This window comes from Solenopsis invicta, chromosome 16 (genome assembly GCF_016802725.1).
Source record: "Solenopsis invicta isolate M01_SB chromosome 16, UNIL_Sinv_3.0, whole genome shotgun sequence".
Taxonomy (NCBI): domain Eukaryota; kingdom Metazoa; phylum Arthropoda; class Insecta; order Hymenoptera; family Formicidae; genus Solenopsis; species Solenopsis invicta.
The window spans coordinates 18,885,872-18,900,674 of NC_052679.1; the positions used below are offsets into that span (position 1 = coordinate 18,885,872).

Consider the following 14,803-nt stretch of genomic DNA (forward strand, 5'->3'; position numbering starts at 1 on the left):
GTACACACGAAAAAAGAAATATTCACACTGGAAATGGGAGGCATTCAGACACTGTAAATTTTTGAAATAATTTATTTTGTTAAACTATATAAAGCACATATTCGTAACATATATACTGTAGTGAGAGTGGATAGTGAGTGATCGGAGTGACAGAGTGAGTGAGCGAGTCAGTGAGTGAGTCAGTATGGGTCAGTAGACTTCGCTGAGCACTTTCGATAAAAAATATCGCTACGACCAGTGTGCATTTTAATGTCATCAACATACGATATAATTCTTTCTTCTCAATACATATGTATACAGTCGTTTCATTACAGATATCACTTTGTTGTATATGCCCGCCATATGTCTTGGCCGCGTCCTATGTATATGTCGACTGACTTACGCGTCGCAATAGTATGTATACGCCTATGTATTAAGATACCTACATTGTGTAAAATCGATAAACGCCTTCGCTGTTGATTAAGATTGAATGAATGGGGCACAGTAGCGGCGCGAAACGTGAGAGTTCTGTTAAAATACCGGCTATCGCGCGCTTCGCACTTTGTAGGTTGAGCCCGTAATGAAATATCGAAGTGTGCACCCATCGGTAGGGATTCAAGTCTATCTTCTTTTTTTTTTCTCTCGATGCATCGATATTTTAGCGGAGCAGTTGATGCCAATTTTATCGACTCGACGCGACGTTGATGCATATATTTGCGTTAATTAATTAGACTGAGGGTTCTAAAGCCTACCGATCGATTAGCGGCCGGCCGGCCGTTTAAGTTTTGTTTAAGTTACGAACACGGTCGTTCAATTCTTCCTTCAAGTGGCTGTAATAAAGTTTTTTTTTTTATTTTTTTGTTTTTTAACCCACCGTCAACAGGGGTCGGCTCGCGTTCGCACGTGGAGAAAAGTCTCGCCCGAGACGAGAGGTTGGTATTATATAACGCTATATCATCAATCCACGATCATTTGTCACGACGCTTGTTAACACTGCAAGTTAATTAATCTTGTTTGTGTGCCTGGAATCGAAAGCTTTCTCCTCTGCGAACCCTGCCGGCTTCTATTTCAACGCGCGACATCACTCGGTCCCTTTTTTTTCCAATTTTTGTTTCTATTTTCTCATCACCGCACTCTCTCGCTCTCGCTCTCTTTCTCTCTTTCATGTATTGTCCGCTTGGCTTATTTACATACTACATTGGGCTTCGACTGTACACGCGGATATATACCCATATGTATATTCAATGTACATAGGTACTCAATTCCCATTCGTTCTCGTTTCTCGTGAGCGATAATTTACAATAAACTAGTTTGACGTTTTCGTCCTTGTTGCCGTCGTCGTCTTGATCGTCCTCGTCAGAGTATCGCATAATTCACTAATACACACGTAGTATTCGGCACTCTCGTTTCCAAAGCTGCAAATCGTATGCGTAACAATCTTTCATTTTATAAAGGTCGCGAATAAGTGAACACTTAACCGATCGCTGAATCGTAGTCGCGTTCTTATCTGGAGCGGCTTTTTTTTTTATAGGATTGTTCGACCTTCGCAATCCAAAGACCATGGATTCATTCATTATGACGTAAATTTTTCCAAACTAATTAGTTTGATTTATTATTTGCTACTAAAGTAAAAATAAAATAAAGAAATAATTTAATTTGAAATAGATTTTTAAGTATGAATGTTCAAGTTAAATAAAAAAATTAGATAAATTGACATTTCAACATAATTGTATATTTTACATGAAATTATCATCTTTAAGGATGACTCAAAGAGATCTACATAATCCTAATTTTTTGTTATGTTTTCTGTTGTTTTCAATAAATCTCAATTTTTACAAAATTGATCGACGTTTATGGACATGTGAATGCATGGTCCTCAGCAAGCGATGCTATCGAAATCCGAATCTGAAAGAAGACAAACTCGAATGCATTAATGAAACGCTTTTCAATGCGTAAAAAAGCGATGTATCCATGATTTTATATTACTATCAGTTCGAGAAAAATTTGCTGTTTCATAGCGATTATGCAATTAAATTTGGATTGAAATAATTCTTTAAGAGAATTTTTCTTGGTGAAATATAACGTAAAATGTAGCGTTAACGTAATACTTTCTATGGAAGTCAATATTTAAGAAGATCGTTACCTTTATTTAAGAAAATCTTAGAATTAATGTGCCATGAAATGTAACAATATTACTGTATACAATTTCGATGGTGTACATAACTAAACTTAGGATGAAAGAGAATCCTGGAACTGATATTATATTTTTTGTTTCGTGATAGTCCGCAACGCAATCAATATTGGCGTATTTTGCGATATATCACGATGATAATCGTAGTTCGCTGTTATGACAAGTATTATATATATCATTATTGATTGCCAGCTTTGACGTAACCGTCTCATTTTCTGCGAGGAAATTTATTTGATAAACACGAAGAAATGTGCGCAGAGATATTCTGAATTTAATTATTTCACATACTTGCTGCATACTTCCCATCAAATTTTTAAGAAGGATACGCAGATGCATCTTATTTGTAACTCAAAAACACTCAGTTCAAAGTCAAGTTATATAATTATATAATTTATGTTTAAAAAAATAAGTAAATATGTATGTGAAAATTTAATACAATTTTAAAAATTAAAATATTTGCAATTTGTTTTGTAGTGCATGTTAAATTGAAGTATATCCAGATTTTAGAGCATTTATTGATGTTGAAAGTTTAAATGTGTTTTTTAGTTCTGTTAAGAATCGAACTAAATTAGAAGAAGAATTAGTAGAAGACACTTTTACATTAATTATCTTAGGTATTTATCTCGCGCGTTTTTGTTATACTACAGAAAATAAAGTTTCTTCTATGTTGTTACTATTATTTAGGTAGAAAAACCTACGCACGAAATTGTAATACAGTATAATACACCCACATCCAAGAAATCTTTACATGAGTCATAGGATGGTATGAGGAGAAATCAGTTTCTTGAACAGGCTATACTAATTGCACCAAAGTATTTATTCTTAGAATAAATAGCAGCGAAGGCACTAAATTATATTAATATCTGTTCATTAATGATTATTACGAAAGTAAACATTTTTATCAGCATACAAGTGCTGTCTAGAAACAAGGACAATCCCAGAAATGCTATTGTTTAAATTTTTTTACAAATACGTCATCATATCTCTTGCAAGGAAAGTGTTATGTAGATCTTTTTAATTTTTACATTTCATTTGATGCTTTTCTTTCGCATTTACCTCTTATTATGCGATAACGCAAACTCTTTTTTTTTTTGTAAAGTATTCATCACAAAGATTATCGATTCGTCGAATTAACGCCGATTGAAATTCTAATTTTAACACTCGCCAGTAACTCATCACGACCGATAAATCAGAGTAATGTATTCACAGGCGTTTACGTTAGTCGCGTTGTAAATGCATGTGGAAATCTATTGACGAAATATACAAACGTTTGCCTTATTTTCGCCGACTTCAGCATAGAGACGTCGTTACTTTTTCCCACTACGTGATTAGCCTTAATACTTGTTTCTCTTGAAATTGTTCTCTCCGCTACTTATACGATTTATCGCGATTGACTTCACTGGTAGAACGCGTGTCGCTTTGTAATATTTTATTTGCAATTCATTCTATATATATGTACACGTCTGTCCGGGCGTCCGTGTACGTCGGCAACACGTCCGTTTAATGCGGTATTCGCTATAGCGGTAATTGGAAAATAATCTCCAACGAGAAGTAGTTCGAGACATAGAATAGTAGTTCGATTAGAAATATATAGTCGTCGTAATCGTGCGTTTTGGACATCTATGTTTCTATGTAGAGTTTCATAAAGCTTCGTTAAGCACACGAGGACGTATTGCAATGTACACGCATACGCACGGACATATTTAACATAGATTACATTATCAGTGATTAAATAATAGCATAGAAAATAATTGTTTTCCTCGCCACGAAGCTATAGTCTCAACTATTTTGCCATTGACCTTTGATACTTGATATTGTTTTTTTTTTTACTCTCATTTTCTTATACATAGTTCTTCAACTAGTTAGTCGCTAGTGTGATACTGTATGAAATCTCGGAGTATGCATGTGTACGTGTGTATATGTGTTTGTGTACGTGTACATGATGCATTTCGCGCTCGTCGTGCTGTACCCGAATGTTATACATGCAGAAATGCATGTATAATTTCGTCGGCAGGCAGGACACAATATGTGACGATATGCACTAAAAAAAAAGACGTTCTTTTTTTTTCAGATAAAAAACTAAGAACGCTTTCGAATAAATGGTCATAAAATATATTGCTGCAGAATGTATGATATCTTAAATAGTATGTCATTATTAATAATTTGATTTATAAGTGGCCGAGTTTCAACAACTAGTAATATCGAAATGAATTGATAATACCGAATCACGAAGAGTGCGTTGACAGAATTTGAATCTTATATTTGAGTATTGTTTGGGGGAAAATCGCTTTAATCGATTGGCATCGTATTGATTTAGTATTTGCTTAATCACACGCCTGAGAAAGAAATAATTGCAAACGCGATATTGATGACGAAACTAAACGAGAGATATTCGTTTATTTACTCGTATCGAGCGTGTAATGCCGCTAGATAAAAATATGATATGAAATATGCGCGCGAATATTTTCAATGCAAATTACTTTGACATTATCAATTAAAGATCGCGAAAAATAATTTTTTATTGCAATTATACAGTATAACTAATGATTTTTATATTTCTTAATCAATTTTCAGATTTCTTCAAAACTGCCATTTTACGATTATGAGAAAAAAATTATTTAAGTGCAAATCACTTAGATTTTTTCAAAAATTTGTTTTATATTAAGAATTTCCGTGCTATATTCTTTAATATCTAAACATTTTATGGTTCCTCTTTTCCATATGGCACATGTGTCAAGGCATGACGACGTTTAAAATAAAAAAGGTTAGAAAGAAATTAGTTTACAGTATTTTTACGTTGACTTTTTTCTCTCCGACTTCTTTTTGTTTAAGAGATGAACTCTAAAGTTTAATAATAGATAAATTAAAATTCAGCTTTCCTACGCGAAACGTATGACGTAGAAACTGAATGGACGGGCGAAGTTGAGTATTGCTATCGATGGTATGTACATGATTAATGATCGCTCTTTCACTCACTAAGAAGTAATTCAATCTTAATATAATACATTTAATTATATACTCTCACTTTGCACCCTCATCCCTTACTTGTATTTTTTCGTGCGCTTCTGAGAAGTCTCGCGTACACTGCTTTCGAGTGATTGTTCAACTTCTATCGGTTATTTGTTAACGTGATTACACGTATAATATCTATCGCGACCGATCGCGATCACGGTATATCTTATGCGTGCACGCGGTGAATGTAGGTACTCTCTCTTCTACTTATGTTTTCTACTTATGTTTGATGTGCATTGGCTTTTTTGACTCATTTGCCTATTTGTGTGTTTGTTTGAGTGTATGGCTTTTTATGTGTGTATATACCGTGTGTATGTACGTGTGCCATGCGTATGACATGTATACTTATTTTTATATACCTTCTCTCCCGTGGTACCTCAATTATACAGTAACATTTTGCTAAGGCATTCGTTATGGCAAGTATATTTTAAAGGTGCCGATGTCTAAATACGCGCGTGAAATACTTCTCGTACACTTTATAAAAGTATAGTCGGCCGGTTAATTCCCTAAATATATATAATATAGCCAGGCTAGGATCGAATCGGTTTTTAAAAAGAAACGACGGCCCCATTAGAAAAGAAGTGTGACCTCGATTCGAATTTATATTTATATATATTTATATTTATATATATATATAGATAGGTATGCGGCTTGCACATTCGCGGCCCGCGCTAATTTTTTTCACCTAATCGCATGCAGTTTCTCCGTCTAGACTTGGTACGCCTAATTATCCCGTTAGTAAAGTATACCGAATTGCAAATCGCTACGTAAATCGCGAAACGAGAAGAAGTTACAGATCTCGAAAAGCACGAGTGTGTGTTCCTTCGGCCAGAACGCGTACGGGCTATTAACTTCCACTCGATATAGAGAGTGACGCGCCTAACGAGGTGCAACTGCATCTCCGAGATGTCGTACGATAGCTTGAGATATTCGTACATACCAAGCGTTATTAGCTGAAGGTCCGATTGATTTCCTCGTTCGAATTAATTAAATGCTTGCTATTAATTATTGCTTACTCACAGCATGAGCTGACCTTAATGAAATACGCACAGCAGCGTAGAACGGCATAATCCGCACGTTTATTCATTATTATTACTTTTTATTCTTATGGCACATGGAAGATCTTTTGCGAGTAATGGTGTAGCATCAATTAAAGCAATCGTTCGCGAATTCGAATTACTAGTGCAATTTTAAATATAAATTTCTACTTAAATTCGAGTAAATTTGTCACATAAACTCGTTTACTTTTCATGTATTCAATGAAAGAGTTCGATTCTTTTAACATTATTAATATTAACATCCTCAAATAATCGTTAGATATTTGCGGGAGTACTATTGTACAAGCTACACCATTAGCCTCGTGAAAGATATCGGCAATGTACTTGTCTATAAAACCGTAGCACTCCTACTCTGCCATGTATTTCATCCAAATTTTCGTACGATCTCTGCAGCTAAATTTCCCGAAAAATTTTATTTTACGAAACGCCAAGTAAATCTTCGAGTCGCTAAAGAAACGGAAGCGAAAAGTCGCGTAGAAAAATCGAAGCATCTCATTTGAAGTGTCTTCTCGCATCCGTCCAATCGATCTCTAGCAAGCACTCACTATTAACTGATAATGCGCTCCCCGCTGTAGTCTGCTTTCCTTCGCACGCTCGAAAAAACGATCGTATAATTACAAACGCAATAACGTGTAATAGAAAAAACGTCGGTAGATTCATATCAGCGCCGCAACAGCGTACATACATATTCATACCATAAGCACGACATCGAATTCCCGCTCATGGTGTGAACCCTGTAGAAAACTCTCTTTCGTAGAAAATTGACGCTAGGGTAATGTTTTCTTCATTTTATTATTTTTTTTTTTTTACAAGGCGTACTACGCAGGTTTCCCAGTTAGCTGCCCTAGCTTTCACACGGTGTCACGATATTCAAAGAGATTTAAGGAGAGCATAAAAATCGAAAATTTGTTAGTAATAGATAGTAATTTTTCATGTAAAATTCTCATTACGCAGCCAGACATTATCGAAACAGATATGATGTAAATTCTATGACGGTCGTTTAATGCGACGCGACGTTCGGCGAAGGATTATCTACTGCTCTTCCGATTGCGAATGATTCCTTGAAAGAGGAAAAAAAAATCGTGACCTGTGATAACACCATTGCGTTCGAGCAACTGTTAAGATCTACGTGATTACACTTCTATTTAATATTATACAAGAATTATCGCACGCGCGAGCTCTGATGTGTGCATAATTCGTTGTTTCAATCACATTTGATTTTCAACGGCTTTAGAAAAACGGGCAATGTTAGCGGATTTTAAAATGACACGTTTACATTTGCCAAAATCGTTAAAATGACGATATTCAATCGCGATAATTTTATCCAGTGTTGAGGTTATATTTGATAGTGTGCAACATCTAATGAAATGATACGTAAGAATAAAATGGATTTTTCGGAAATTTGTTCCGGGGGTACCGTGTCACCGTGCAAGAACTATTGAGAAACGCTTAACAGCGGATCATCTAATAGAGTTTTATTTAGCTTTGGACAGTCGCATGTTTCTTCGTCGATTGTTCTTACAGCTTTCGATCCTTGAAACCGGAAACGGAAATTGTAAGTCTACTTCGAGGGGTAGATAACTTTTAGACGGTCGTTCTGTTTATTTAGCGCGATGTTTGACGAGTGAGATTACTCGATGGATACTCGAAAGGTGCACGATACGTGGAAATTTTGCTCAAGCCTCAAGTCTGCTTTATAAATTGCGAGATCGAATGTTCTCTAAAAAGAAATGGAAAAAAAATCGAGTACGATACGCTATACTAGTTAAGCATTTTTACCGAGCGCGCTGTAAAAACAATTCACGCATCCAGCATATACTTTCGCGACGTCTCTCAACAGAACGATTGATATGTGAAATTTGAAACACCCGTTCACGATCTCGTCCTTCTCTTCGCGGCGTCTCATTCTGCATGCTCTATATGAATTGACGCACTTTAATCAACTTCGAACGACAGTTGTGCTCACTGCAGCTAGACGACCGATAACATTGTCCAATATTTTTCTAGACAATTCAAAACAAACTCGATATGTCCTCCAGACAATCAATAATATTATGCAATGATATTGAGCGTCTAGGAGCCGCTTAATGCTCTCGTAATTCGGTTAATTTTTTGCAACGATATAGATCTGCGATTTTTTCTCGTGTTTTTTTATCTCCGGTTTTCTCAACTACTATCGATTCACAGACACTATATGCATCCATTTCCGATTTCCGGATCTGTCCCTTACTCCTCTGTCTCCCCCTCCCCCCCAAATTCAATATACCGCTGTTCACACGCGACCTGACTCAATACAAAAACTATTCACCTCTTTTTTTTTTGTTTTTATTTAATAAGTGTCTCACTCTTGTCTGTTAGCATTTACGGAAGTAAGGTTCACACGCCTCACAATAGTCACACGATCTCTCTGTTTAATCCTAAAGAGTTATTCTCTCCCGACTTTTCTTTCGTATAGAGCGCTATAGAGATGCGTATCTCCTTACGTACATATTACGTACGGTATTATGTACACGTAATATCTTGTATGTGTATGTGAGTAGAGTACTAACACAGCGCTTCCTTGCCGCAGCTTCTTATCCTTCTTTTCCCATCGTTTTATCGACATAAGTAGACAGTAGCTAAATAGTGTCTATCAGTTAGCAGTGGTAGTAAGAGTACAGCTTCTTCCTGTTTCTTTTGTGTGTCAATCACTTTGTTCTTTCCCTCGCACTCGTCTCGGAGCACAGTAACAATATTTTATATATATATATTTATTTATTTATAATATTTATATATTAATGCGTACCTCTTAGGCCCGAACCGGCAGATTAATCCTAGACCGTTCGTACAGATTAAACTATAAAAACGTCGATCATGCGGTCTACGACTACTCTACCATTGAAATGTTTTGACCTCTCGTACGCATTCTTTCTTCCTTACACTCTCTCGTGGCTATTATATAGTATTTATATATTTATATATGTATATTTAGGATGAGACGTGTGTTGAAGATGTAAATAATGACAGAAAACTATGTCTCTCTTACATGAAAAATAGGTACTTTTTTTCTTTTTCATTTTCTCTCGCTCGTTCTTTCTCTCTCTCCCTCTTGCACGCATGTGTAAGTGTTTTATGTTTACATATGTATGAAACGCGCGTCTAAACCCTTACGTGAAGACATATGTACATGTATTCGCGATAACGTGTACGATATACGCGTCAACTAGAAAAAACGATCGGCTCACTCCTTGCAATCGTGCGCCCGCAAAATGGAGTCGTCTCGTCATCATATAAGTAAAAATAACATTCGGGCGTTATTTTTAGTAGAGGATGACCGATTTGCTTTTCACGTGGAAGGGAGCACTCGTAATCTCGAATCTGAGAGAAAATAAAAGCGAATAGCTGCGTTCGATCGCATGCCTACTAATGTCGAAAGGACGTTTCCTTAATCCTGAAGAGCGCAACACGGTTCAACATACTCCGTTTGAAAGAAATTTCTTGATTTTATTAATTTTATGTGTAAATTGTCACGGAAAAAACAAATTAATTTTCTTAATAAATTTGATTAAATTTTGGTTGCTTTGTTATAATTTTGTAGAAATTCAGAGACATTATGTCGCGAAGTGAAACTGTTACTTGTGCTCTTCGGGATTAAGAACTAAAGAGCTCGTTAGGTTTTATAGTTGTAAACTAAATAGTACTACAATTATCTTTCGAAAACCTTTTTACGCTGAATCTTCTTCTGTTAGGAGGTATTTAAAATGAAATATTCTGTTTGATTCCGATTAGCGTCTATAAAATACGCAAAGCGAGATCGATCGGTATGGTTCAGTTGGCCTCGAAGATATTGGTATTTATAAAACGGTATTTAAACGGAATACAATAGATCAAGCTCCGGGGGGATCATGATGTATAAACTGCTTAAGTATCGGTTTAGTCGGTGTTTAGTCAAAACCATTTCGCACGTAGAGCTGAACATTATAAGGTTATCTTGCAACACGATATTTAACCACTATGCATAATACTTCATATATGTATGTATATCTTTTTTTTTTTGTAATTTATTTAGTCGCCTAATTATGCGGTAGTGGTGTAGTAATCATTGCAAGTAATAATCGTAACAATAATAATAATTTATTACATAGTATTTATAGCTTCTTTTATAGTACATTCGCGTATTTTTCTTGTTTTCATCTCATAAAAAGATACTTTGCTCGCGTTATGCTTAATATTCATTCATTGACATGTAACCACAGCGGCCCGAAAGACTCTCAACAAGTAAACACAGCCTTCGGGCCCTCGGTAGCATTTGTAGAACCGATTTAATCCGTATTACCGCATCTCAAGCTCTCTCCTTTACTCTCTTTTTCTGGATTCGTCCGCGAATTCTCAAATACGCGTGTAATTTCTCTCTTACCGATCATATTTTTCTGTATTCCAGGACGGTCTATCGAATATTATCCGACATTTGAGTCGCAACATATAATCGTCACTCGGCTTTAGTGTTATAACACTCTCGAAGTGAACTGAAACCGTAGCGAAATAAGGAGGCTCTATCAAACAAGCGAGATTACGGAACGCAAACTTATTTCGCGTCTGAAAACAGAAAAAGAGCCTTTTCACCGACAACTGTAACTCATCTTACCGTTTCTCTTTTCGTTCTTCTATTTCTTTCCCCGCACGGAGTATTATGCATTTATTCGTTTCACCTATTTATGCGGCTCTAATGCAGTACGAAGCTAAAGATAAATCGTCAACTTAATCGAAATGTTCTGGTCTTACGACGTACGATTCCTCTATGTTAGTTGTTGCCTTAAAAAAAAGAGCATTCTAATTCTTCACGTAGATTATACTGGTTTTTTTTTCTTCTTTCCTAAGGTGCGAAACGTCAACTTGCAAAATCACAGAGAATTACGCATCGTTACACTGTTACTTAGGATTATACCTAATTTTTTTTTCCCACGCGACGTGGGCTACATATTCTCTATAAACTTCTAGGCCTGCTCTTCGTCGTCTTTGAGATCTTCATTCTTCGCTGCGTCCATCCATTAATATTGCACCTGATGCGACGCGGCGATTATTCTCAATGAAGAGACGCGGCGTAAAACGTGGCTCCATGTTCTCCAACCGAGATACAGATGTTTCCTCTCTCTCTTTCTCTTTCTCTCTCTCTCTCTCTCTCTTTTTCTCTCTCTTTCTGCCTCTCGTGAAAGATTGAATTTTCGCGATTATGTGGAATGCTTCGTCCTCACTTTTTAAATAAAAGAAGTCGAACCAAGTTTGAAAGATAAAGGGGCCTAAAATGTAAAAGTTTTTTTTCCTTTATTCTTCAAACCTTTCATTTCCATCGTGAAATTATTTTGCGATATATGTTTTATGATAATTTTATATATCACCAAGAATGTATTTATATAATTCTTGCGATGTTTTATTTGACGCGAATCTGTATCACAGTTGGAGCATAGGACTCGGTCTCGGCGGTTTTGCGGTCCTGGACGAAAATGCCGTCAGATTAATATAAGAAGGCGCTATAAATCGATTGCTAAAGGACTACTGGCATGGCCGATATCTATGTATAGACCGCTGCTATAGGATCGCCCTAGCACCGGGCACAAAACCGCCAGTTGTCCCGTGGTCGATAAGATAAAGTTCTATCGTTCTTCGAACATGGAGCCGTTAGTATCTCTGCATATGCTAGTAAAACGAGTGTCGTCATTGATACGAATCTTTGTGGAAAGTGTCGCTCTTGTGAAAGATCCTTCGTCCTTCCCTCGTGAGTTCTTGGCTCGCGAAATTGTTTTCAGACTTTGGTCTGGGCAACAGGCAAGCCGGCAGCGTTCTGAGCTCCATACTATGTACCTGAAATGATAAATTTTACGCAGATGACACACGCGCTCATTTATTTTTGTAAAGATACGAGAAACGCAGGACTTTGTGTTTCGTTCGTCGATTAGGGATAAATTTCAATCAATAAGATTAGGGATAAAAGTACACAGAAAGAACGATTTTGCTGAAGCATTTAAACATTTAGCTGGTTACAGATCTGAAAATAATTTCATTCGACTGCCAAAATAATTATAACGGATGTTAACGCATGATGAGCAGTGCTACAAAAATGTTTTAATTTCTAGCAATCAATTTGAGACTCTAACATAATTATTTTGATGGGCTAATAAAATTGTCAGATCTATATTGAGCTAAATTTTTAGATACTTTAGCAAAGTCAATCTATCCATATACATCGAAAATAAGAATTTTTTTCTTATAAGAACATTTTTTTCTTTTGGTTAAGAAAAGAAACGCTATTAAAAACAAAAAATGTATCCTAATAGTTTAATCATAGCGCATTGCACCATCCATTCATTCGTGTACTTACCGATTCCTCACTGGCGCTGGCATGCGCGGCCTGCTCCGCGAGCGCATTTACTACGGCATTTATCGTTTTTGATTCGCTGCCAAGATCTTCCTCGCGATGAGCCACCAGATTAGGATTCTTGCCGATTTTGTTTAGCCTACAAAGAGAGCATGATTAAGCGTAGGGAATGTCGCATGGGACATAACCGACTACTATTCACACAAATTCTAAACCACTTAGCAGCACAGAGATTCTTCCATTTCGTGACGCTTTACAACACCCGCCGCTTATCATCTGTACTCAACACTGATTATTATTTGCTTCGATACTACTTGCACTGCTAAAGGTAATCGAATGAAATAAACCGATAAAAAAAATCAATTATCTTTGTCACACTGACCGCGCACAGTTTTGTATTTTGAATAATACACGAATACATAAAATAAAATAAAAAAGTAGCGAATACATTATTTCGATGTATCGATTTTCATTCGGGAAGTCCTTTGCCATTAATATTTTTGTAATATCGAGAAAACAATTTACAAATTTAGAATATAATCTTTTCGAATCGAATCGGCACAAGAATAGCTCTTACGCGGACGTGTGACAAAAATGATACTTCAAATAATTTATAAAATATGTTATGCCAAATTATAAATAGAATATTATTATGTAATGAATGTGTCGAGAGTGTAAAACTTTAGTCGCGACTGCACTTATTATTTATTTAATCGGGTAATATTCGATTTCACGATATACATCACTACATCGGATATTTTCCCTTTCATGCACATGAGTATAAAATAAATTTCGATTATATTTTTGCGTCAAAGATATTTCGAACGGATTTAACTCTCTCAACTCATTTTAAGTATCGTAAGTTAGTGCGCTTTCATCACAAATTTGTTTCAAATTATTCCCAACTCTCCAACTGTCTCGCTCAAGTGTGTCACGAGAAAATCAATGAGCGACAATACGTCGCTTTTATTCTTTCATTTTTCTTTCATTGAAAATTTTCATTGACGTATGTGTGTGTACGTGTGTGTAAAATAAGCGTTCGAGTTCTAACAAACACATACGAAAATCGGTATGTTGAGGCGAGAGCGAGATGATTTTCGCAGGCGGCAAATGACTGATCTCCGTTTTGTCGGACAGTACGAAATGCTCAAATAAAGTAGATGGGAGTGGGAGTGATGATTGACATCTATTAGCACACCAACTCGATAGAACAAACCTAACCAAAGCTTATACCTCTCGGCGGCAACGCTCTCCATCGTTCTGCGCATTAGGGGATACTGGTCCAGTACGGCGTTGAAATGGTCCACCGAGAGGCTGAAGAGATTGCAGTAGGTCTCCGCTCGAACCGACGCTACCCTCCTTGCGTTCGTCAACAGACAGATTTCACCGAAGTAAGACCCGTCCGATAACGAGGTCGCGACTTCGCCATTTGCCATCACGATATCGACTATGCCTTCTTGTATGAAGTACATTTTCGAACCGATTGTACCCTCCTTAATGATGATATCACCTGCAAGTATACGTACACGCTCGAATGTTACACGCGGTTCTTGAGCGACGCGCGAGAAAATATCCTCTCGGGATACTCTCTCTAAACGAGACGCTTTTACTTGCGTGGATAGAGAACGCGTTTATGACAATTGATACCTGGTTGGAAGACTTCGTATCTGAGTTTCGTCACGACATCCGAGACGAAATTCGAATCGGCGTTGGCGAAGAAGGGCACGGATGCTACTAGCGATCTGCAGTTGTAGTTTATCACATCCTGAAATAAGGCGCAATCTCTTCGTAGTTATCTGTATTTTTTTCAATGAAAATATTGTAACTTTTCTAGACAAGTTCTAAAGATCGATATTAAATATTAATATCATATTAATTATATTAATATCATCAGTTAGAATAAGAGATTTTCTGCTACTCTTTTCCCGAAATATTATACACATATAATTTTTAATTGCAATGAAATGTTTCACAAAGATCCTATCGTACTTCTCTCAATTTTTCCGAGAGCTCTCCAAGGATCAGCTCTTCGTCGAAGAACTTTCCTTGGTACCGATGTTCGAAGTACTCCGTTATCCTCTGTCTCATTTCTCTCGGTAATTTTCGATAGGCCATGTATTCCTCTACTTGTTTCACCTATGAAAAAATCGGAAAATTAAATTCAGATAAACTTTGGACAAGTTACTCTCGCGCGTGTCGCATCGTTATATG

General features: G+C 36.5%; 1 protein-coding gene across 10 annotated transcripts in view; it reads right to left on the reverse strand.

The window, feature by feature from the left end:
- Nucleotides 1-58: 58 nt before the first annotated feature.
- Nucleotides 59-14,803, reverse strand: part of LOC105193137 (potassium/sodium hyperpolarization-activated cyclic nucleotide-gated channel 2) — a 138,343-nt gene continuing 123,598 nt past the window's right edge. For 5 of the 10 annotated variants that reach the window (XM_039458565.1, XM_039458562.1, XM_039458564.1 and 2 more), the window contains 5 exons: nucleotides 14,582-14,728; nucleotides 14,240-14,357; nucleotides 13,814-14,102; nucleotides 12,596-12,731; nucleotides 247-12,078 (listed from right to left, as the gene is read on the reverse strand). In XM_039458565.1, coding sequence (XP_039314499.1) covers nucleotides 11,932-12,078; nucleotides 12,596-12,731; nucleotides 13,814-14,102; nucleotides 14,240-14,357; nucleotides 14,582-14,728 — 837 coding nt within the window. In that variant the 3' untranslated portion in view covers nucleotides 247-11,931. Of the gene's footprint in view, nucleotides 12,079-12,595; nucleotides 12,732-13,813; nucleotides 14,103-14,239; nucleotides 14,358-14,581; nucleotides 14,729-14,803 lie in introns of all 10 variants that reach the window. The other 5 variants (XM_039458566.1, XM_039458563.1, XM_039458560.1 and 2 more) reach the window with 2 other exon arrangements.